Genomic DNA, 23,989 nt, shown 5'->3' with positions numbered 1-23,989 from the left:
ATCATCAGGATGAGAACTAGAAAAGGAAAAAAAGATTATAACACTTGCCATGATTTAAGTATGTCCTAAAATTTCATCCTTATCTTTATAACAAGGATTTGCTCATTTATATTGTATCAATTTCATTTTTTCATCTAAAAAATTATTTAGTTTCATAACTATTTCCATTGTTTCTCTCATGTATAAAAGACTGTTTTGATTGAATGTGATCTTTAGACTACTGTGGGGTTGATTAACAACTCTCACACACCTAAACAATTATTCAATCTCATTGATAATTTGATCATTTTACATCCAGGTGTGTTTGACCATGCATAACTAGATTCTCAATTATTACATTCAACCCAGAGGCCTTGGTATGACTATCAACTACATTTCTAGACAAAAGCTTCTGCCTGCTTATTTGTAATAACTCTCTTTAACATTTGATTCAAAAACTGGAACTGATTCGTCGGTAAGGGAAATAGAACAGCACTGAATACCCATATGAATGAGTCAATCAACAAGAAGACAAACAACTAATCAAATTTGAATTGAGTGCTAAACAAGGTAGCAGAAATAATCCAGTGGTAAGTAAAACATCATGCCTACGTCAGTTCCATATTCTTTCTCACTTGAATGAAGTCCTCTTTCCTGCATGTTCAAGAAAGACAATCTTTAGTGTGGGAAAAGATGTTAGAGATATGTAAATATGAACTAAAATAAATGCAAAGACTTTCCCTAGATTAAATTCGAAGCGAAAATTCCATTAAGTTTAAACCAGAAAAAGGCATCACTTGCTATATAACACAGTCAATCTTGATATTTAAAAATCTAAGAAATTTGAAATCCTCTAGTATTAGAGAGGAGAACACCTAACGAGTAAAACGCATTACAAATATGAACTGTACCAAAGCTCATCAGGGTAAAAAGACCACGTTTCAAACTGAATTTTGTTGTAGAGGTTGTTGATCCTCAGTTTGATTATCCACTGTCATATATTGGGACATGACAGCCTTGACTTCAGTATCCACATATGACTGCAAAACATTTAAGTATTTCAGTATGTTAACGGATAAAGATGTAGAGCTGACTAAAATCAAAGAATAAATGGAAAGCCTTAATGTTTTAAGTCTTAAATTTATAGAAGTTACCCGAAGTCTATACTTGTAAAACACATAACCAGCACCAACAATACCCACTAAACCAGCTAGAGCAATAAGTGTCAAGAACCAGTCAAATCTTGAAGCATTTTTTACTGCATATTATACCACCCACAAAACAAACAAAAATACAGAAAAGTTAGATGTTATTTGATAACTTAAAACAAAAAAGAGGAAACTCGAGGGAGTAACAAACATTAAACAGTTCTCCTTAAGTATAAAGCCAATATTAAGTAAATGAATTATAAAGAAACCCTTAAAACCAATTCAAAGTAAATGTATTGTAAGGAAACTTCTTTTTCTTTACTGAAACTGGATCTGGTAATTCTTTTGTCTCTAGTGCACTTGTGAAAAGAGGCAACATATACGACAGTATTGAGTTCTTTTAAGAGAAGCCTAAAGAACCAATATCTCACCAATGCATGTATCCTGTTCTGCGAGGTATAAAAGATCTCCCTTACATTTGCAATCAAATCCTCCCCATTTGTTCTTGCATGTACAATCACTGCACTGACAAGCAGCTCCTTCTTTGCATTCATCGATATCTGGAAAATGGGATGAGCAAAGATTCAATACACCAATGAAACCAAACCTAAATTTGCACATCCAGGCTTACAATAGAGCAACACCTTATATCAATCTAAACTAAGATTTTCTGTACCATTCCTTCGAATCCAAGAAAATGGGGATGAAAAATCATACAATAGGATTGCATATCTCTAAAACAGAGAGTGAATAAGTACCTTCACACTTGTGCCCATCACCATGGAAGCCAGTAGGACAGTGACAACCACTGAATTGAGATTCCTATAGATTTTAGCATAGACACAATAGTAAGCAAATAAATGAAACAAGGATTTAACCAGCAGATAACCCTTCTCCAACATCTAAAACCAACAAGAATATGCATCACTGTACAAGAAACATTACCGAGCATGCAGAAAATGTTTCATCATTTTTAGTTTCTGACCAGCAACCTCCATTTTCAATCCTACAACGACCTACTCCAATGGCTGCCATTGAACAAATGAATTAAGAGACTATCAATAGAGTTACCAGATTCTTCCCTTCTCCCGTCCACAAAAACCTGTTGGATACACTGATACAGCATCTGAAATTATCTCATAGGAGCTCATATCTGGGCCGTATCCAAATGCCCAGACATGGTACCATTTGTCATGGCCCATGGGCAGTGTATCCGGTGTAGGGTTACAACGAAAACACAAGTTTCTCAAATGCAATATATATTATTTTTTTTATGAGTGAGAAGAGTTTTAAAAAAATTAAAAATACAAAATATACTATTAGATTAGTAGTTTTTAAATTTTTTTGAAAAATTATTCGTTCTTATTGAAAAAAATTTGCTTATCAATTAATGGAAATATAGATATTTTAGAGGACCTCTAGTTTGTAAAACATTTGTTTTTCACCAAGTTCAAGTGCAATTGAAAAAAAAACACTTTATGCAAAATGCTAAGCTTACATTCAGATTGAAGAAAACTCTATTTAGGATAACTCAATATTCAAATGTCTAATACTTAGACTACATCAACAATCCCACTAGTAGCATTTATTGAGGAAAGAACAAACAAAATGTCTAATATAACAATCTTGATGTCATAAGATAAATGGCTGGTGTGAAGCTTTGCAAAACATAGTGTAGTCTCCTAACTGGTGCAACTAGATACTTCCATACACAATTTGGATCACCCACTTGTAACATCCCTCATCATGTTGCCAACAACTTGTGCATTACTCCCAGGCCAGGCTAAGTTTTGATGCCTATCCCAAGTTTTTTTTAAGTGTTTTACATTATTATATGCTTTGCAATGCTATTCATCCGTCACCTATGGGCAAATATTGTCTCTATAAGCTGTCTATATCATTATTCAATACATTTGCAAACCCACATTAATAGTAATCTTATTATGTAATAATCTTTCAATAAATTTGTTTTGATAAGAGTATAAGCTCAAACTTTTATAATGCTGCACAGCATACCCAAATATTGTAGGGAAGATTTAATTTTTTAATATAAAAGAGGGTCACTCAATTTGGCTGTCTTCCCCAGTTTTTCTATTGATGTGTGAGACTGCTTTGAAAACTCTTCCCTGCTAACAAATCATATTTTAAATGTGGGTACCTAATAAGGTTTAAGGTAGCATTGTGTCCCAAATTTAGCTAGCTCAAAATTAAACCTTTTTAAAAAATCTACTTTTTGTGATCAGGGCAGATAATCATACTAACGAAGCATAGTATAGGATATAACCAAATTAAATAATAGTGGTTCCACATACGACCAGGAACAGAAAATTGTTTCAAATTCATGATTATGGTATCTGTAAGAACATTTCCCAAATGCATCTGTAGGCTTACGAAACGCCTGGTCCACCATCCATGATTAAGACAACTTAACGATAGCAGCCCATCTTTCTATAACTGAAAGGAATATGTAAGGGGCTGCTGTCTCGGGGAGACCAGTATGCTTCTGGGGTTATAAGTCCCTTGTTATTCTCAGCAGGTGGAAGTTGTGGTGACGGACATATGTTTATCGCCAAGCTTCAGATGTGTGAGAACTGGACGAAAAACTTATATAGGGGGAAGTAGAGTCCCCCGACCGTTCACGAGAGAACGTATCTACATTGTGCTTTACTTTCCTACAGGCGAAGGTTCATGGTGGAGAAATCCAAGGAGGACCAAAACAGCATTCCAGCGAGCAAAGGTGTTCAGAGTGATTGCAGAGCAGAGGTGAAGTAGGAGCAGCAGCAGAGTAGCAGAGTGACTTGGAGTCCCTGTTCAGGGAGAGGGCCTGGGTCTTGCACTACGTAAGTCGTCGAGGGCTCACGAGAGAGTCAGTGGTGCGCCAGGTTGAGTTCCAAAGGAGACAGGGTCTTTGTGGATCAGGAGTTTACGTGAGAAGCTACAGCCAGGGGCGAGGTGCAGTGGTGTTTGTACCGGTGTTTCAAGAGTGGACGTTGATCCAGGGGCGGGAATTTGTAATCGAGTGTTGGGGAAGTACTCGGGGTAGTGACCAATGACATAGTTGGAATTGTTTGTAGACCGGGTCAGGGGCCATTCTTCAGATCAATAAAGCTATCTTATTGCCCCAACATTGTGTTATTGTGTAAAGATTCCGCTGTGCAAGTTTGTACGTGTTGTGCAAGTGTGTGTGTGCAGGTTCTGGAGCTTGGGAGTGCTTACAGGCGTAGTCCGAGTTCTTGGAAGTGCTTGGATCTCACAGACAAGTACCTAAAAGATCGTCGGTGCCGCACGGGAAAACCTAGCCCCGTGATAGAATAAATGAGGAAAACAAGATGTTGAAAGAATGAAGAAATGAAATTATAATAATGTCTATATATGACATAAATACATCTATTGAACTCTAAGCTGGCCAAGAGAATTTAAAAAGTGGAAGGAGAGTCTAAAGTATCTCCACAAAAGAGAATCAAAGGCTTACCACAAGAATTTAAACACTATAATTGAAGGAAAACCTTAAGAATGCATAATGACAATATGTGTGTAACAATCACCAAGAGATAGGTACAGGCAGAGAGATGAGAACAAAACACCGTTTTCGGGATAAGGGTATGACCATATGTAGGACAAGGGTATGTTAAGTATATGTTCAAGTTTCAAATAAGTTTCTTCCTCCCAGCTATGATGCCGTCCTTGTCAAATAACAATCTTCCTTGCAGATCTATGCTGATGAAAACTTACAATTTGTTTGTCATAGTCTCTAAATTCTTCCTAAAATATTTATTTTAGTGAGAAATAACTAATGGCTGACTTTTTGATCTTTTAGGGCTTGGGGTATTTCGCTTAGTTTTTTTTCTTTTTATTTTGTTTCAGAATTTGAGTTGAAGGCCCCCTACCTATCAGGGCATCAGAAGAGCTTGGCAGACTTCCTGCTTGCTAGAGATGTCTCCTGCAGATCTTGGCATCTCCAAGACAAATACCAATCTTCAAATTTTGTACCCTACCCATACAGTCTTCTGATTCTAGTGGTATGTAATCATCATAATATACAAACTAATAAACGTGTACTAGAGATGAATAGATGATAACTGATACTCTTGGGGATTTTTATTGTGGCTCAATAATTTTGACAAAAGGGGTTCTGTGTAGGCCTTACTTCAACCTGTAAATCAACTTCATAGTAAGCTATAAAATCGTTCTTTAGAGATGAGGGATGGCCAAGGGTTCAGTCTTAAGCTTTCTAAGCCTCCTTATTCAGGTTCCTCTGTTCGTTCTATCATACACTATTTCAAAGCCATCTAAATAAAACAAAAGCCACTTCGGTGGTTACTAGTTTTGACACTATAACAGTTGTCAAAATCAGAAATTTGGTTCTCATTTAGAGACCTGTATCTTTAGGAAAATGAGCCACGTCTGAAGCAAAGATGAATTAGTCATCAAGAGATCTGGTAGCTCAGTGATAGAGCATCCCAGCAGAAAAATGGGAGGTCCTAGATTTGACTGCTAGCTGGTCCATGAAAAGTTTAACTCAGAATCGAAGCCCAGGCCAAACTAGGATCCTAGAGCACCTATAGTGTGGCTTAAGAGGGGTGTTGGAAAATGAGCCACACCCAAACCAAAAAAGGATCAGCCACCGGGAGGGATGATAGCTCAGTGGTAGAGCATCCCAACAGCAAATGAGAGGTCCTAAGTTTGATTCCTAGATGATCCATAAAAAATCTATTTTTATCAATGTCCTAGAGTAAATTTTCTTAGGAGGTGATGCCAAGTGAATGTATATTTTTATCAATGTTTTATAGTAAATTTTCTTAGGGGGTGATGCTAAGTGAATGTATAAGTGTTCTGGAGTAAATTGTAACTACGGGATATGAAAAATTGGCTCTGCCATAGGTTCTTATGAGCTTTGTAATGTCCCCACTTTGAAATAGAATTTAATAATAAATAAAAAATAATTAAATTGAAATATAAAAAATTAAATATTAATATAAAAGAATATAATTAAATATAATTAATTAAAATTTAATTAAGTTAATGAATGGTCAAAAGACATGGAAGGAAAAGTTGTGACTCCCTCAACAATGAGATATAAAAGGGAGAAGAGAACCTCATTTGAGAGGGGGGTAATTTGGAAATCAGAAGTGCATATCTGATTTAAATAAGAGGTGCAGATCTGATTATGAAGGGCTGTATCCCTTTGAAAGGGCAGAAATAATGAAGAGTTGCACTCTTTCAAAGGGTGCTAATGGTGAAAGGGTGTGTCTCTTGCCAAAGGGCATACATGATGAAGAGGTGTGACCTCTCCCTCACATTGAGAGATATAAACATAAAGGAAAGGAATCAAAAGTATCCAGTAAAATCACCATCGATCAATCAGATCAGATCAGAACCATTATTAAGCTACAGGAATTATCAGCCTCCTAGTAGGGGACATCACAAGCTTACATTCAAAGTTACCAGTAAAAAAAATTGGAGAGAAATTGTCAAATAATAAAAACTATAGTGGGTGCTACAAAATTTCTGTTTCTTTCTCCCGCATACCAATAGCCAATACAAATTTTTGTGTATCACAAATTTTTTACATCCTTAATTGATTGTGTTTTATGCAACACATGGGATATAAATAGTGAACCACGAGGACACATCCCACCCCCCACCAAAAACCAGGTGCTTTGAGGACTGCGATGTCCCTAGGATGTGGGGATGTAGGGGAGACATCCCCCCACCACACCACCACTACTGCTGAGATAACCGAGATGCTGCCGGGATGGATATTTCAAAGTTTCCCTTGAAACCAAAGTCCATGGCCGAACTCTAATGGCCAATGGGTCCCACCAATGCCTCCCAAACTCTATAAAACACTCCAAAATCTTCATTTTTACTCACAAATTGATTTCAATAGAAAGGTTGAAGAGGAGCAAAAGAGTGAGTGCGAAAGAGTGTGATTTAAGTTCTGCAAGTGCAAGAGGGATGAGAAGGAGCAAAAAGAAGAGTGATTCTACACCAAGTTGGAAAGAGTTTTCAAACAAAAGGTAGGATTCTATGACAATTTTTTTTATTTATTTAATATTTTTTATTAGTTTCACATTTAAATTTTAATTTTATTCATAATATCATAGACATTGTTGCAAGTGCATATTTATTATTCAATGATTCATCATTCTTTATTGTTGTTCATATTGTAATTGTCATCAAAATTCAACATTGAAATTTATTTTTCAATTTTGTCAAACTAGACTGAAACTTTTGTGTATCCTCTGCTTATGTGCTTTGTGCGACCTAAAAAAAGAGAAAAAAAAAGTGAAATCCTTGGTTGACAAAGATTAAGAACAAATGATTTTTATTTGTGTATCCTCAGCTTTTGCACTTTGTGCAATCTAAAGTAAGAAAAACAAAAAGAAAATGTGTGTCTTAATCTTTTGCAATATGGTTCATGCATAGTTTGAAGTTTAATTTTAGAATTATAAAATTGTAAATCTTATATTGCTTATTGCAATGTTACAATGAGTTCTCATGGCATGAGTGAGGATGAGGTTGAGGTTCTAAATGAAAGTACCGAATCTAATTATGCACCTAAGGCTGAAGCTGAGAGGGGTGACCATGATGCTGAAACCCAAACCACTAGTTCCATGGCAAATGCAGCTGCAAGTACGAATTGCCCCTCCACATACTGGCAGAGTATGCTAAGGGTCCTTTTGATCGTAAGTCTCATTTGAAACAATTTGCATCAAAACTGTCAAGCAAGTCTAGGACATGTGGAAGTGCCACTTTTGTGCACTTGAATTTTATGGTACCACTACTAGAGTTAATGGCCACCTTCTTCATATCTAAGGAAAAAGTTTGGAAGCATGTGAATTTTGGGGAGATCCAGAAACCTGAAATTTAGAGCTAAGATATAAGCTATGGGGTGTTAATGAAAACAATGCAATTGCACCTATATTTTCCTCTTTGTCTCATAGGTTGCAGAGTCATCACTATCAAACCCAACCACACAATTCTACTTGTACTTTGTAAAGGCAATTTGCACATATGCCAAGTTCTTCTTCAAGGGCCCTTGCAATAGAGGTGGGGGGAAACACAAATCAACAAGTGATGCTCGTAACCCAATAGCTGAATTATTCAATGTGTAGTTAAAGGATGATACAAATGATGTCATTGACAAATTCTTCTTTGCCAATGGCATTCCATTCCATGTCACTCGATCTCCTTATTATAAGGAGGTGATGTCAATGGTAGCAAGGGCAATTCCATCATATGTGCCACCAGGGGAGTTAAAATTGAGGACCACAATCTTGGATAAGCTTGGATAAGAATTATTCCAAGATAAATGTTTCAATGGAGAAAATTAAAGAATGTTGGGTAGCAAGTGGATGCAGTATGGTCACGGATGGGTGGATGGACATTAAATATCGTCCACTCATCAATATCATGGTTACATGTATAGAAGGCCAATATTTTCGTAAGGTAATTAATTGTTTAGGGGATCACAAAAATGTCAATTTTCAGTTTCAGATCTCAAGGATACTGTTGAGGAGGTTGGGCCACAAAATGTGGTCCATGTAATGACAAATGTGGCCTATGTATGCAAAGCTGCAAGGAAATTGATTGAAGCAGCTTATAGACATATCTGGTGCACTCCTTGTTGTCTATATGCCATGAATAATGCAGTCAAGGACATGGGAAAGATTGATTGGATCAAAGCAGTGGTCAATGATGCTAGAGATGTGTAGATGTTTATTTGCAGCCACCACATTTCATATGCACTCTTCAAGAGCTTCTCTAAGGCATTCTTGAAACCTATTGAGACTCGATATGCATCCTATTTGATTCTCTTGGAAAAAATGCTTAAGTTGCAAGAGGCATCAGAATTAATGGTTATGACTGTTAGTTTTAGTGATCAGATTTAAGTAAACTCAGAAATTAACTTAAATGTAAACACACAAAACACAATATACCCTGGGAAAAACTCCCTCTTGGAGGAAAAACCCAGCATCAAAGATCCAGATCAAAAACCCTTTAGTATGAGCAAATTACAATTACAATAAGGATCAAATCACTTATCTGATAAGACTCCCAATCTAGGGCAGTGCTTTGTCAATATGAATTCCTTTATGTGCAGACCCTAATTTGAAGATGCACAAGCAGGGTTTTGGCTGTAAGGTGGATGATTGTTACAGCTTGATACCACCCAACAAATCTGCCAATAAGTTTGCTACCTGAAGATGCACAGATCCGAACTGGAATGGAGCTTGACATGCACAATATTTAGCACATATGTGAAGGAGATCTACAGCCTGGTCTGGCATACAAATTCGCCCAGCTGTTATGAAACAATTCGTTGATTTTGTGAAGACCAATTTGCTGAAGAAGAGCAGAGAGGATATTCGTTAGGGCAGAATATTTTATTGCTAGGAATGATTGATTGAATGTATATATCTGATTGCCATGATTGAGTCTTGTTATATACAAGACTCAATACTCTTACATAGGTCGGCCTAGCCTCATTAGGCCGACTTCTTCATATTATTTTCCTTTTGACAAGTTTGGCGCCCAAATCAAGTTACATTTTCCAGTTGGGCCCAACCCAATAATTTGATTACAAATTATATAAATAATTGCATGTCATGCGTTTCATTTGGGGTTGGACTCAATTACAAGTTACATTATGAGTCTCCCATACATTTAACTTAATCACAAGTTACAATGTGTGATTTTGGGCCCAGCGCAATAGTAATTTAATCACACAAGTTATACACCAAATTTGAATTGCATTTATGCAACATTTAAATTTGAAACATAATCCGGGCTAGCTATAATTTCAACACTCCCTCTTAGTTAGGGAGGATTCAACCAACTATCCAAGTCGTAGTTTAATCATGCATCATGGACTTTTGCATGAAATTCATCTTACATTGCCTGCAAAGGATGAGTGCACACCTATAAGAAGAATATGCAAATATACATCATGAACTCCGTTCATGATATCCATCTTGCATTGCCTGCAGAGGATGGATCCACTTTGCATTGTCTGCAGAGGGTGAGAGGAGGTCTTACACCTCAAAACTTCTCTACTGAGAAGAATAACCTACCACCTTGCTTTTCGCAGAGGGTGGTTCCACCTTGCATTGCCCGCAGAGGGTGAATCCACGTTGCATTGCCTATAGAGGGTGGAGGAGGTCTTTCACCTCAACCTTCTCCCAGAGAAGGATCCAATGTCACCTTGCATTGTCCGCAGAGGGTGGAAGATGCAACTTAATGCATCACTAGGACTGAGACTCCCTCTCATCCAAGGTTGTGTTCTCCACAATTCCAAGTCTCTTTCTGAAACACACAAACTTCACTCGAACACGAGGCTTGGCGAGAACAACTGCAATCTGCTCATTGGTGTTGACATATTCAGCTAAATGGCACCTTTCTATACCATATCATGAACATAGTGATAATGAGTTTTCACATGTTTTGGTCTGTCATGAAACACATGATTAACAAACATCCCAATACAATTCTGATTGTTACAATTAATGACTAAGGGTTCCCAAGGTTGCCCAAGCAATCTAGCAAGAAGCTTTGTGAAGCCACACTACTTCACAATGTACTCAACTTCAGCAGTGCTCAATGCAACTGAGGACTGATTCCTGTTGGCCCAAGAGATTAGAGAAGAACTCAAGTTGAAGCAAATTCCTGAAGTGTTCTAACACTTCATGCCCAATCAGAATCTAAGTAGCCTTATAGGGTGATGACAGTGTTGATTGGATACTTCAGACTGTAGCCAGCTGTTCCTGGCAAATATCTCAAGATATGCTTGGCTGCAACAAGATGAACATGCTTTGGTTTGTTCATAAACTGACTGATAACAAATGCATCAAGGATCCAATCAACTGTCTGTACTCTAATGGATCTGCAAAAATGAACTCAATTTCTTCAAGTTAGTTTCCATAGAAGTAGACATAGGTTCGCAATCCATCATCCCAAATCTATTCAGTATACTTCCTTGACTTAGAATAATTTCATTAGATCTTGCCATACTTCTAACCCTGGAAAGTAATGCATTAAGCCTAAGTCCTTCATTTCAAACTCTGAAGCCAATTCTTTCTTCATGTAGAGATGAGACTATTTTCACCAGCTAGAAATAAATCATCCAGAATTAGGCATTTCACCAAAAATACTTTTAAAGTAAAGGTTAGAACCAACATCATTCTTGCAAGATCCTAAACTAATCAAATACTTGTCAATCTTCTCATACCAAGCTCAAGAAGCTTGCTTGAGGCTGTAAAGAGCTTTTCTTTAATCTGCACACATGAGATTCTCTATCTTGAATCTCATAACCTTCTAGTTATTCAATATAGACAACATTAAGAAAACAGTCTTTATATCCAACTTCCACCCTACAACATTAGCTATAATGGTTCTAATATTAGTATATCTAGCAGCAAGAGCACATGTTTCCTTATAACTATGAGCTACACATCTAGCTTCATATTTTTTCAAAAACTTCCATATGGAACTCCCTCTTGATTCTTAATATAAAATTGTGGTAACCAAGTCTCATGAAGATTGCAAAATATAAGAATCAATCAAGGAAGGCAGCCAACATAAGTTACCATCAATCAAAGATGAGAAATGTCAATCTTTTCCTTACTTCACTTTTACGAAATGGACCCATAGCACAATCATTATGATCATGGCATACCTTCAAGTGAAGAAACCAAGCTCCCTCTTAAGCTTGAAGGCATGGTAATTCAATAATATCTTGAAGAGAAGCATCAACATGATTAAATAGAATGAATTAACATGTAAAATAACTTATCTCTTTATTGACTAGACTTCCACCATTGACAACATGCCAAGATTGCTCAAAAGGATATTGCCAGTCTATGATCAACTTCAATCATAGTTTAAAGCTACACAACATTCTTTAAATGTAAAATTGTTTTCCATAGTTGAATAACAGAGAGTTAGTTGTGCCTGATCATATCAAAAAACTAAGGCAAGTGTATGACTTCAGAAAACCTTGACAATCTAACATTTTACAAAATTCATAAGCAAGGTATATAAACCAAATTGTCTTTCCAGCCAATGCATAAAATTGGATTGAGTATTAACCACTCAAAAGGATACACATTGTAGTTGAGCACAAGCGTATGATCAAAAGACAACTTCAATAAGTTAGATACCTTATTCATCTTAGGTTTCATCATCAAGAGAATACTTACTTCAAAATATGTAATAGGCAGTATGCTTAAATTGAAGAGATAATATCAAAATAAATATTATGTGAGGATAGTGAAAGCCATGACAGAAAATGCATTAGAGCTAAAGGCAATCCTCTACACAAGAAGAGCATAGAAAAGTTATAATGAATGAGAGCTTTTATGAAGAGCTGAAGAGAACCAAGTGTTACACAGTTCCAGTCCTACATGCCAACCTTATTATAGAACAGAGAATACAGTCCGTATGATGTTAGGAGACACACCAAGATAGTATGTGTTAATTTTGAGACCAAACAGATAACAGTAAGCAGAAAATAACAAAGAAACCACACATAACACAACAGTACCCTAGGAAAACCTCCCTCTTGGAGGTGAAAAAACCCAACAACAAGTATCAGATGTTTATTAGGTAATAATCAGAAGTGATTTTACAATATGCTTCAGCACTTGAAGCTGTCAGCACATAATGAGCAATAATAGCTTCAACCTAGGGAGTGAACTTATTTGCAATTTGGATGTTGTTCCAAAGATGAAGTTCGCTGCCCTTTAAATGGAATTCGCTGACCTCCCACGGTGATAGCAGTGCTTCAGATAAGGTTCGTTGAGCTTCCAATAATATTCGTTGTCTTCTAATAGTGTTCGTTGTCCCCTGATTGTGTCTGCTATGCACTCAATGATGATCACTGCCTTTAGATGATGTTTGTTGATCTTTGCTCATAATATGTTGATCGCTGAAGTAATTCACTTATGACAGATAGGAAATGTATTTTCCAAAATGTATATGTGATGTTTGTAAATGACTTTGTATATATATGTGACCAACTAACCTAGAAGCCTTAGGTCGGCCTTGGTAAATGATTGCATAATAACCTAAGGTTGGCGCCCAATATAGGGTCAGACCAATAATCATTTACAAGTTACATTTATATATATAGGTCTTGTCCTATCCATAAGTTACATTATACATAGGTCTTGTCTTATCCACAAGTTACATTATACATAGGTCTTGTCCTATCCTTAGCAAGATATAATTACAAGTTACATGTATTTGATCCCAGCCCTAAGTTACATCATTTGCCTTCACGTTACATGTGTTTGGGCCCACCCCTAAGTAGTTCGGATTGCATGAGAGATAAATAGTCAGGTATCCAAGCTAGCTACAATTTTCAAAAGTATGTAATGCCAGAGCATCAAGACTATTAAGCATTTCAAGATTTAGATAGAATATGATGCATCAGAACTATGCAGCAAGTATCATCAGAAGAAGTATCATCAGAAGAAGATAGTAAGGTCATCATTGGGCATACATACTAAATAGGATGACTAAGGCATCTTACCTTTACATGCCTACCACACCAATGATTAGAGGACACTATATGTTTTCAACTAAAGTTCCATATTTCTGAATCTCCTATAAATTTTCATCTTTCAATCTTCCTATTTGTGCTTGTTGTTACATCCATCATAATACTCCTAGTTTTATATCTAAATACACATGCTGAAATCTTAAGTGCCGAGGATGAATTTAGATCAATGCATCAATTCGGATCATTACATATTCATAGCAAACCACATCAAATAGATTGAAAGATAAACATACTCAAAATAGAGAGTAGGGCATAACCAAATACTAACTTCAATAATTCAAACTAGATCAGAACAAATTCTTAACACAAGAACAAAGCTCGAACTAGGGTGATTGTTACAAACCCTAGGAAGATAGTTATGCAATCCTTAAAGGAATAAAAGGAATACTAAGATTTGAAAAGAAGTGCACAAACCGACATATGAAAGCACCCTCAGATGAATTAGTTAACAAGCAAGAGAACCTTGTGCACTAGTTAAGACACCAATAACAATAAGGCAATCAGATGCAAATCTCCAAACAAGTGGACCCTACAATTGAGAATAGAGGAATGAGAACACCCGAAATCTTATTCTTGCTATCGTCCCATCGATGCCTTCAATTTGTCAAGCAGACATTGTTGTTGAACTTTCTGATTCACCATAGACTTCTTCAGCCCTAATCTGCAAAAGAAGAAGTATAGGTTCTTCCTTCAAGCTGTTAGGCCTTATAGAAGGAACCTGGCTCTGATACCATGTTAGTTTTAGTGATCGGATTTAAGTAAACTCATAAATTAACTTAAATGTAAACACACAAAACACAATATACCCTGGGAAAACCTCCCTCTTGGAGGAAAAACCCAGCATCAAAGATCCAGATCAAAAACCCTTTAGTATGAGCAAGATCAAAAACCCTTTAGTATGAGCAAATTACAATTACAATAAGGATCAGATCACTTATCTGATAAGACTCCCAATCTAGGGCAGTGCTTTGTCAATATGAATTCCTTTATGTGCAAACCCTAATTTGAAGATGCATAGGCAGGGTTTTGGTTGTAAGGTAGATGATTGTCACAGCTTGATACCACCCAACAAATCTGCCAGTAAGTCTGCTACCTGAAGATGCACAAATCCAAACTAGAAATGGAGATTGACATGCACAATATTTAGCACATATGTGAAGGAGATCTACAGCCTGGTCTGGCATACAAGTTCGCCCAGCTGTTGTGAAGCAATTTGTTGATTTTGTGAAGACCAATTTGCTGAAGAAGAGCAGAGAGGATATTCGCTAGGGCAGAATGTTTTATTGCTAGGAATGATTGATTGAATGTATATATCTGATTGCCATGATTGAGTCTTGTTACATAGGTCAGCCTAGCCTCATTAGGCTGACTTCTTCATATTATTTTCCTTTTGACAAGTTTGGCACCCAAATCAAGTTACATTTTCCAGTTGGGCCCAACCCAATAATTTGATTACAAATTATATAAATAATTGCATGTCACACGTTTCTTTTGGGGCTTGACTCAATTACAAGTTACATTATGAGTCTCCCTTACATTTAACTTAATCACAAGTTACAATGTGTGATTTTGGGCCCAGCCCAATAGTAATTTAATCGCACAAGTTATACACCAAATTTGAATTGCATTTATGCGACATTTAAATTTGAAACATAATCCGAGCTAGCTATAATTTCAACAATGACAACATAATGGAATTGGTGAGCAAGGGAAGAGGGTGAAGGATGTAGTGAAGAGTGATTTTTTTGGGGTAATGAAAAATATATAATCTCCATCATTACTCCAATTTCTAGGTCATTAGATATGGGGATGCCAATGCATCTAGCATTAGAGAGGTGTATGAGTTCATTGATACTATGCTTGATCAAATGAGGGATGTTGTGTGAAAAAAGGATTGCACATTAACATTCTACAATGAGCACATTCAGCCAATCATTCATTGGAGATGGGAGAAGCTCAACACTCCCTTGCACATGGCTGCCTAGCATTAGAGAGGTGTATGAGTTCATTGATACTATGCTTGATCAAATGAGGGATGTTGTGTGAAAGAAGGATCGGACATTAACATTCTACAATGAGCACATTCAGTCAACCATTCATTGGAGATGGGAGAAGCTCAACACTCCCTTGCACATGGCTGCATATGCATTGAACCCCAAGTGGTACAAGCAAAAGCCTAGAAGAGTTACACCCATACAGGATGCTGAGGTGAAGATAGGGTTCTTTAGGGCCATGGAAAAGATGCATGATCTTGTAGAGGCCAGCATCATTCGTACTGAGTGGAAAAAATTTGCCACTCTTAGGGGGTTTTTTGAGTCTTTGAGATGACCAAGATGGACATGGCAACTATGGCACAAGAGGACTCAATTTTGTGGTGGAATTGCCATGGACCAATTACTTTAACTACCACTCTAGCCATTCAATTGACAAAATATTTTGAAGATGTCTGCAGAATAGTAGAAACTATAATCTCTACATAAATATAAATGCAACCTACCACCCAAGAGAACAATTAATACAGCTGAAAGCCAAACAAAGGTCTGCCATTTTATGTAAATTTAGATGCTCAATTGATATTTACTGTCTTTCACCCTTTCACACTCTATTTGCTTTCTATTCTTTCATAATACAATAGCAAGCAATGTTATTCAGAATGGATTTAGATTCAACAAACCTTCACAATGTGAATAGCCATCTCCTTGAAACTGAACTCCAGACACTAGGGGGCATTCGCATATTCTGCCCCTGAAGGTATCCTGAGGAATTCAAACCAATATCATCGTGTTTGTGATTTGCATCATGAGATGAATAACTGCACATGCAAATCAAGTTGTAACATTTATTATAAGTAGATACCTTGCAAGCAGTTATACTAGCCTCCGTGTTTTGCCAGCAGCCACCATTATTTGTCAGGCATTCATTTGTCTCTATATCTGCATAAAAAAATAGTAAAGCTGGATAATATCAGCCATGTTTATGAAACAATTAGATGCGAGATGTTTGAAAAAATTTGAACTCTGATTAGGAAAAATAAAATCAGGGAAAAATAAGAAAAAAACAACAAACAAGATTCAATTTAAGAAAATCAGTTTTTTTTAATCAAGTTGGAGGTTCTACCTTTAATATGAGTTGGATTAAGAAAGCTAAAACACTTATATCATGAAACTAAACATAAAAAGTTATAGGAATCTACCTCCACTCAAACAAATTGGTGGCTCAGTGGATTCTTTAAATAGTGCACATATAGCCTTCAATACAGCAGTTCTCTCCAGTTTGCCTGTCACAATAGAATTAAAATGAAAGCCCAAAACATACCAAAGAGAAAGATTGTTTTTACAATAGATTGTTTATTTATATTATAGAGCACCATAATTGCAATTGTAAGCAAAGCGTTGAAGTGGATGACCTTCAAACCAACCTTTGCCAACATGAAATACCCTTTCACAACAAAAGCTTTTACAGCTATCACATTAAATTTATCCATGTAAGCAACTATTACAAAGGAGACACCAGATACAGATTACAACGTGACTGGATTGAGCACCATATCTGTAAGTGAAAGGTTTAATATTCTGGTTTCCAGCATCTTTAGACTTTGTTTTATTATTGGGGGAATGTCTCTTGTATTGTGGCCAGGGTTCCGTTTCACCATCCTTTTTATGTCACATTTTCCTATCAGGACCAGAGGCGCAGTTGCTTGTAGTTCTCATACCACTGCACACAAAGCTTTCAGAGAGCCACTACTCCTCTGTCACTGCTACCGACAAGGCAACACTTTGGTTGGACCTGCCTCCACCTCAGCTGTCTAGCCGCCAAAATGGGTGGTCTCTGCTTTTACGTCATTTCTCCACATCCTCTCAATAGCACCGATGGATCCCTCCTAATCAGGAAAAATTCTTTCGATTGGCACTTGTTATCTCTCCACCAAGGTCTATACTAATTAAACTCAGTGGATCTTGAGGATGGTGGCAATGCTTCTCTTATTAGCAAGGAGCTTGTGGAAGATGGCAGGTATTCGTAAGGTGGTGGATAGAATAACATTGATGAACAAAACCCTCATGCCCCTCCTCTCCTCACCCTTATGCCCCCTTAAAATAAATAGTGTTGCCCTTGCAGCATAGCTATATTGGTTTTTTTCTTTTTAATTCTTGTTAGTCTGGTGATTTGACAGTTGTTTCCTTTGTAAAGCCATGAACAACTTTGTTATCGTAGTTCACTTGTATTATTTGTTTTTCAATTTTTGTTAGTCTTGTGATTTGACAGCTGTTTCTCTTGTAAGGCCATGAACCCACTTTGTTGTTATTTGCAACCATGAACTTGCTCAGTTTGTGATTGTTTCCTGTTGGGGGGCTATTTAATTTTTTTCCTTTCCAACTCTGCCATTTTAATTTTAAAATGTGATACTAATAAAAATAAAATAAAATAAATTATATAATTCAACTCTTAATCTTAATATATAATATTTTCATTAAAATATTTAAAATTCTAATATAGTTAGAATGCAACATATATAAGAAAGCACGATGTTTATCAACTATCATCGTTATAATTTGTTACAATAGATACTAATTAATAGTAATGCACAACATCAGACATAACGGTGCACAGGAATATGCATTTACGTCAAATTTCCCGTAGTCTAATAATAGAACTGAAAATAGAGGGATGGAGCAAAGTAGACCTCGGTACTGCACATTGTTAATGAGCAGAGTTGGCAGGGAAGTTACACCAGCATGAGGGCCATGTCCGTTCTAATCAACACAAAGTCAATGTTATATGCGGCTTATCAGAAACCAGTCAGATGCATAAAAGAAGAGATCAGCACAAGCTAGTACTGACCTGCATATCTTGTTCTGACTTTAGTACAGGGTTTTCTGCATCAGCTTGTGGGTCGCCCATGCATTCCTGGACCTTGTCTGTGAACAAGCCTAACAAGAAATTGACAAACAGGGATGAGCCAGTTAATTAATTACAAAAACATTTTACTTTTCAATTTTAATCCTTATCTAAGTGTGACCTCACCTAAAGATTTGATGATGCTCTCAGCACAGTCTTTATTGTATTTCTTATCTTTCATAGGGCACCTAGTGTGGAAGTCTATAACATAGTCCCACCAAACCCAAGGTTTATTACTTTCGTTAGCAACCCTGAAGACACAAAGCTGCCTGAGGTTTTCTATAACAACATCCTTTCCATCATAACCTTCAGTGAAGTTCTTTTCTGGATCTGGAGCACAATACCTTCCATGATTGATGCATTGTGATACACACTCTTTACTCAAGATATAGGCTTTGGGGCAGTACCATGTTATATAATGTGGATTAAATTGAGTAAAACCACTCTTTTCTAATATTTGGGCATGGCCCTTGAAGTTTCTCACAAAGTCTATCTGATCATCACATTTGGTTCCACACTCATCATTGCTGTTTGTCCAGAACTCATACTCTAGACGTTTATCAGGATGAGGCATGGGTTCAGTCCAATCAAGCTTGACGATTACCTTTTCACCCTTTCCCAAAGTATTTTTCAAGTCATCTCCAAAAGATTTCTCAATCAACACAGATGGAATCGAAATCTTATCAAGATACTCATCAGATCCTTTGCCATCTTCAGGAGAATCCATGCTATTTAGAGGCTCCTCACGGTCATCTGCAACAAGAACAGCAGCAGCACCGCCATTTTGTGCATTCCATGCCTTCTTTGCAAAATAGCATTCTGCACTATAAGAATGTACCACGTCAGAGCCTTTTGCCAGGCAAAGAAAAATATTAGGTTTTTGAAGTACAACATGGAAAATAATTTAATAAATAAATATTGCAAGATATCAAACAAGGAAATTGCTTCCTCTTTAACATTTGCTAAAGCATTCTTTAATGGAAATAAATAGATTATGTAGAATCTTAGTATTTCTAGTTTATATAATATAATATTATGAGGGAAAATATATTTAAATCAAAATTTATTTTTTTATTAAATTGTTTTTGATTAAGGGAAAAGCAGGTTTTGAGGGGACCCAAAATCCCGAACAGCAGTTTTTAAGGGGACCCGAAACCTCCTAGATGATCAGCATCCAGAATCCAGCAAGAAACAGCTGATCAGAAGATCTACAATGAATCCATACAGCCAACCACAAATGAAACTCCAGCCACAGGACAGCAGAGAACATTACAAATGAGGCTAGTCCACATCAAGACTCTGATACGTCTAGAAGAACATTAAATTGTTACAAGTAGAGATTTAATCTGTTAAAATCATTCCGAGAACAAATCCGGTTCAATGATACATCTAGAAGAACTAAACCTTAATGAATAGAATAAATAAAAAAGTATGTCATCATCCTTATTAATTAAACTAAAACCATTCAATTACCAAAAAAAAAATCATTTTTAATAAAAAAATCTATTTATAAAATATAAAGTAATGAAAAACTATATTATAATTTCATTTATGTTTTAAATCACTCTGTAATCAGAACAAAACATTAATAAAATCAAATACATTATATTTTCCAATTTCATTTCAATCTAACGGACAGTGAAAAGCCCATTTACATTAAGACAATTTCCAGCAAATAAGCTGTTTAAACTCTAACCTAATAGCCGTAGCACCGTATTCACCTACCTGTTAGCTGTCTTGGGTTGAGGAAGGACATGAGTTCATAATATATCAGAAAATGAAATTTCCTGCTAGCTTACTGGTTGGGAACAAAACAGAAGAGAAAAGGAACAGGTATGGTGTATTGAGGCAGAGAAGGACACTGTTTCACAGACTGTACAGACATAACAAAAAAAAAATATGGTTCGTAACCATGTGAATAGGTGACATCTTTATTGTGAGTTGACTGATGTATGTTTGGAAAACTTCATAGTTTTATGAGCTTGTGAAAGACAAAGAGAGAGTCAAAGAGAGTATAACTTGTAATATGTAAGATAATGATAAGCATGGAATGAGAAGCAGTAGAGGGTGACAAATGAAAAAAACTACCTCCCCTGTTCACCAAAAGAATTAGAGGAGTTGGTGAGGATTTATACTGGTTGAATGACACCCCCAATTCTTCAAAGGAAGTGCAGGCAGATGCTCCTTTCTCTGGATATATCACGTTCCCAATCATAGACCCTCCATACTTTGGAACTCCGAAATTCCCAATAGCACCGTCCTTCTTTCCTTTCAGAGAATCTGGAGATATGACAAGTATGCTGTTATTCTCAACAACAAACAGGCCTAATACCCCTCCACCCATCATCACTATTAAGAGCACAAGTAACACTTCCACATTAAAACGCAATCTTGCTTTGCCAAGAACATTTTCCATTCTTTCACTGGCTTAAATTCTTGATGTCCTTAAAAACCAGATTTGGATAGAAAAAAGAAATTCCTGCAATCGAACAACGAAGATTAATGAAATTTATTCTTTGTTCGACAAAGTGGATGATTCATCTGAAGATCAAGGGAACAACTACTTTGGTATAATATTTATGATATCCAAAGATTAAGTGGATTGAAATTGCCTTAAAAGCTTTGGGAATTTACAGAGGAGAAACAAATATCCCAACAATCGCACCCACCTCAACAAGGCCGCATGAAAAAACATCCAGAGAAGTGAGTAATTCCTTGTCCTCCTCGAAAACAGCTTTGGGAATTTACAGAGAAGAAATTAACGTACGTGACACGCTGTCCGCATGCACAAAAATGAACAGAACGCTCCAAATCAAACCTTTGTAGTAAAATTCTTTCTTCTCCTCCTCCTCTTATGGAGAATTGTATAAGATAGCTGATTGAAGCTTTGTAATGCTTTTCTTCTCAGAACAAGATAATAGAGTGATGAGGTTTACCAGGGTAGAACGGATCAAAGAATTCAACATTTCAAAGAAAAGATATTTATTATTTGTTTAAGGCGACTTTTAGAAAGGTCTTTCTTTCTTTAGTTTTTTCTTTCGTCATAAGACGTGTTCGCAGATTCATATTGACTGGCTAAAAAGAGTACATCTTATTCTTTCCTAGAATTTAGTCTATCTCGTTTCCCTCAAATGCTATAATTTGTATATACCTAATGGAATGTTTCATTATAAAAATTGATGATTATTTGAAGTTATTTAATATTAGAGAGTCAACGCAATATCTTATTAAAGTTAATAATAATAAGAAGAAGAATATATGTTAAAAGGAGAATCTATACCCAAAAATTTAACATGATTAATCTTATTTTAAAAGAAAACCTAAACAAGTCAATATTAGAGAAGATTCTATCTCAATTAATTAGATCTATCATAAACTTCTTTCTTCAATTCAAGGTTAAATTTGAAATGGTAAGTGAATTGGTTCCAGTCCAAGTTAAGTTTAAAGCTTGTTATCCATCAACGGCCATAAGTTGGAGACCATTAAACATGCTTTTTGGTTTTGTAAACATGCTGAGCGAATTCGGCAAACAATTCTAACCTTTTAACCTACTATATTTAATAGAAAATTAAGTTGGAGATCAACTTTGTTACGATTGCACTGCTCTCAAAATTGTTATAAAAATCTTATCATCAATGTATTTGCCATATATTTGGCTACTAAGATGCAAAGTTGCTTTTTAATTATACATAAGTTATTTGTTTGTATTGTACAACAGTCCTCTCTTGCTAAACCCTTGAAAGAGAAATCAGCTACAACCTTGAGCTCAAGACACAATTTTATCAGTTCAGTCCTAGCTGGCTATTGCTAAAGATCACTATGGTTCTCTTCTCACAACTATGAATTTCATTCGGAGGAGCGTGTACTTAATTACTCTTGGAGAGAAATGATTTCAATCTTATTGTAATTTAAACATTGCACTTATATTGTTTTACTTAAGGGTTTCATAGTGTTGTGCTCCTCCTTGTAAAACTTTGTTTTAATTGTAATCAAATTTATATTGCTCTTGAAGTGTTTCTCTTGAAAGACATTTCTATTGTACATTATTTTTTTAATTAATATAAATATTTTTTTTTTATTAAAAAAAATTAATTAGATCTTTATATTATTTGTCTTTTTTACTTATGGAATTTCTACTTTAGACAATGAATGAATAAAATTAGGTTTTTAATATTGTTCAAAGCTCAAATAATCTATAAAACCTTGGTTAATCAAAAACATATAAGTACTAAAATCCAAAACATGTAGAGAATATATTTAATTTTTTTATATACTTTTTCTTCAAGTAAGTTAAAGAGCTTCAACATCCGTGAAAACCATACACTTAAAATATAATGTCATTTCATCTCTCCATAATTACTAGGGCATCTGAATAGCAAGAAAAAACATACGAAGTGGTAAATAAACCCTAATGCTCCATCCCTTCACCCCCTAATTCTGAGAGCCAGGTGTCATGGAGTCTGAAATGCTTTTAGTAAATTAGTTAAAGCAGATTCAAGGTCTGAGCCCTGAATAAAAAATTCATACTTGTGAATGTAAATCATACCTGCTTGGTGTTGGATAAACCCGAGCCCTAAGGTCTGTTGGTACCGATATTTTTAGTCTTGTCTGTAAATTTTGATTGCTGTTGTTAGTTCTTCTGTAGGTATCTCCAACCAACATAACTTAAAAGGATACATGAACATGTCTAAAGATGAACAAGGAGAGGATGATTCCTATATGGCAGACTTATGAGGGATCGGGAACCCTAGTGACTTTCAGTAGTCGCATTCAGTATCTTTGCCTTTGCAAATAAAATTTCAATTTTGAAAATGGATAGTAATCGCTAAGCTCTAAGATTCCGAAACTTAAGGCCAGGAAGATTTTAGTACAGACGTCGAACCCTAAGTTCTAAGAGGCTCGATCTTTGCAGCGTATTTGGGATGTGCAAGAAAGCTTTTGCGCCATTCAAGCTTCATTTATTTTCATTTTTCAATCTGTATAATGCAATTCAGAGAAGATGGATATTTTGTTGCAGACAACTGAGGCTGCTAAAACAGTATAGAAGATGTTGAATATTTGGAAATTTGCTTAGCTGAGCAATGAGCTAAGTTCCATTACATCAAAAACATGGTGTGCCTCTGAATGATATTTTAATAAAAAAAGATTCTGGATCATATTCAGGTGACAAGAATGAATAAACATAAACAGGGGAAAATGGACTACACTCGAGATGCATCCTAGGGCATTGTTTATGCAGAAGGCCCAGAATCATCTTTCATTATGACAGAGTAGAAGCACAATGGAGAACATTGCATGCTTCAAAATATGTCTTGAAAAAAATCAAATCACTAATTGCAATGGATTATTTCAAATAAACGGTATCAAGCAATGGAAAGACGAAGTAATTTGGAGAGATAAT

At 36.0% G+C, this 23,989-nt stretch overlaps 1 protein-coding gene across 7 annotated transcripts; it reads right to left on the bottom strand.

Annotated features, from left to right (window-relative positions):
- Positions 1 to 251: 251 nt before the first annotated feature.
- Positions 252 to 23,628, bottom strand: LOC131063636 (vacuolar-sorting receptor 6). Of its 7 annotated transcripts, none has more exons than XR_009111108.2 (14): positions 21,258 to 21,682; positions 20,677 to 21,067; positions 18,715 to 19,407; positions 18,532 to 18,620; positions 18,374 to 18,443; positions 16,886 to 16,969; positions 16,549 to 16,625; positions 16,367 to 16,448; positions 2,073 to 2,155; positions 1,886 to 1,949; positions 1,559 to 1,687; positions 1,147 to 1,237; positions 876 to 1,019; positions 252 to 633 (listed from the first exon to the last, which is right to left on the bottom strand). XR_009111108.2 is itself a non-coding variant. In XM_057997523.2 (14 exons), the coding sequence occupies exons 2-13, from the start codon at positions 21,002 to 21,004 to the stop codon at positions 921 to 923; spliced, it is 1,860 nt and encodes a 619-aa protein (XP_057853506.1). In that variant the 5' UTR covers positions 21,005 to 21,067; positions 21,258 to 21,681; the 3' UTR covers positions 252 to 633; positions 891 to 920. The 7 variants fall into 7 exon arrangements, 5 of the variants coding, with proteins under 5 accessions (XP_057853506.1, XP_057853505.1, XP_057853504.1 ...); XR_009111107.2 differs by having other exon boundaries at positions 891 to 1,019; positions 21,258 to 21,681; XM_057997523.2 differs by having other exon boundaries at positions 891 to 1,019; positions 1,134 to 1,237; positions 18,715 to 19,412; positions 20,724 to 21,067; positions 21,258 to 21,681.
- Between the last annotated feature and the right edge of the window lie 361 nt (positions 23,629 to 23,989).

The sequence above is a fragment of the Cryptomeria japonica genome, chromosome 4, assembly GCF_030272615.1.
Source record: "Cryptomeria japonica chromosome 4, Sugi_1.0, whole genome shotgun sequence".
In the NCBI taxonomy this organism is placed as follows: Eukaryota; Viridiplantae; Streptophyta; class Pinopsida; order Cupressales; family Cupressaceae; genus Cryptomeria; species Cryptomeria japonica.
The sequence above is the reverse complement of the archived record's forward strand: the minus strand, read 5'-3'. Positions and strand labels throughout refer to the sequence as shown.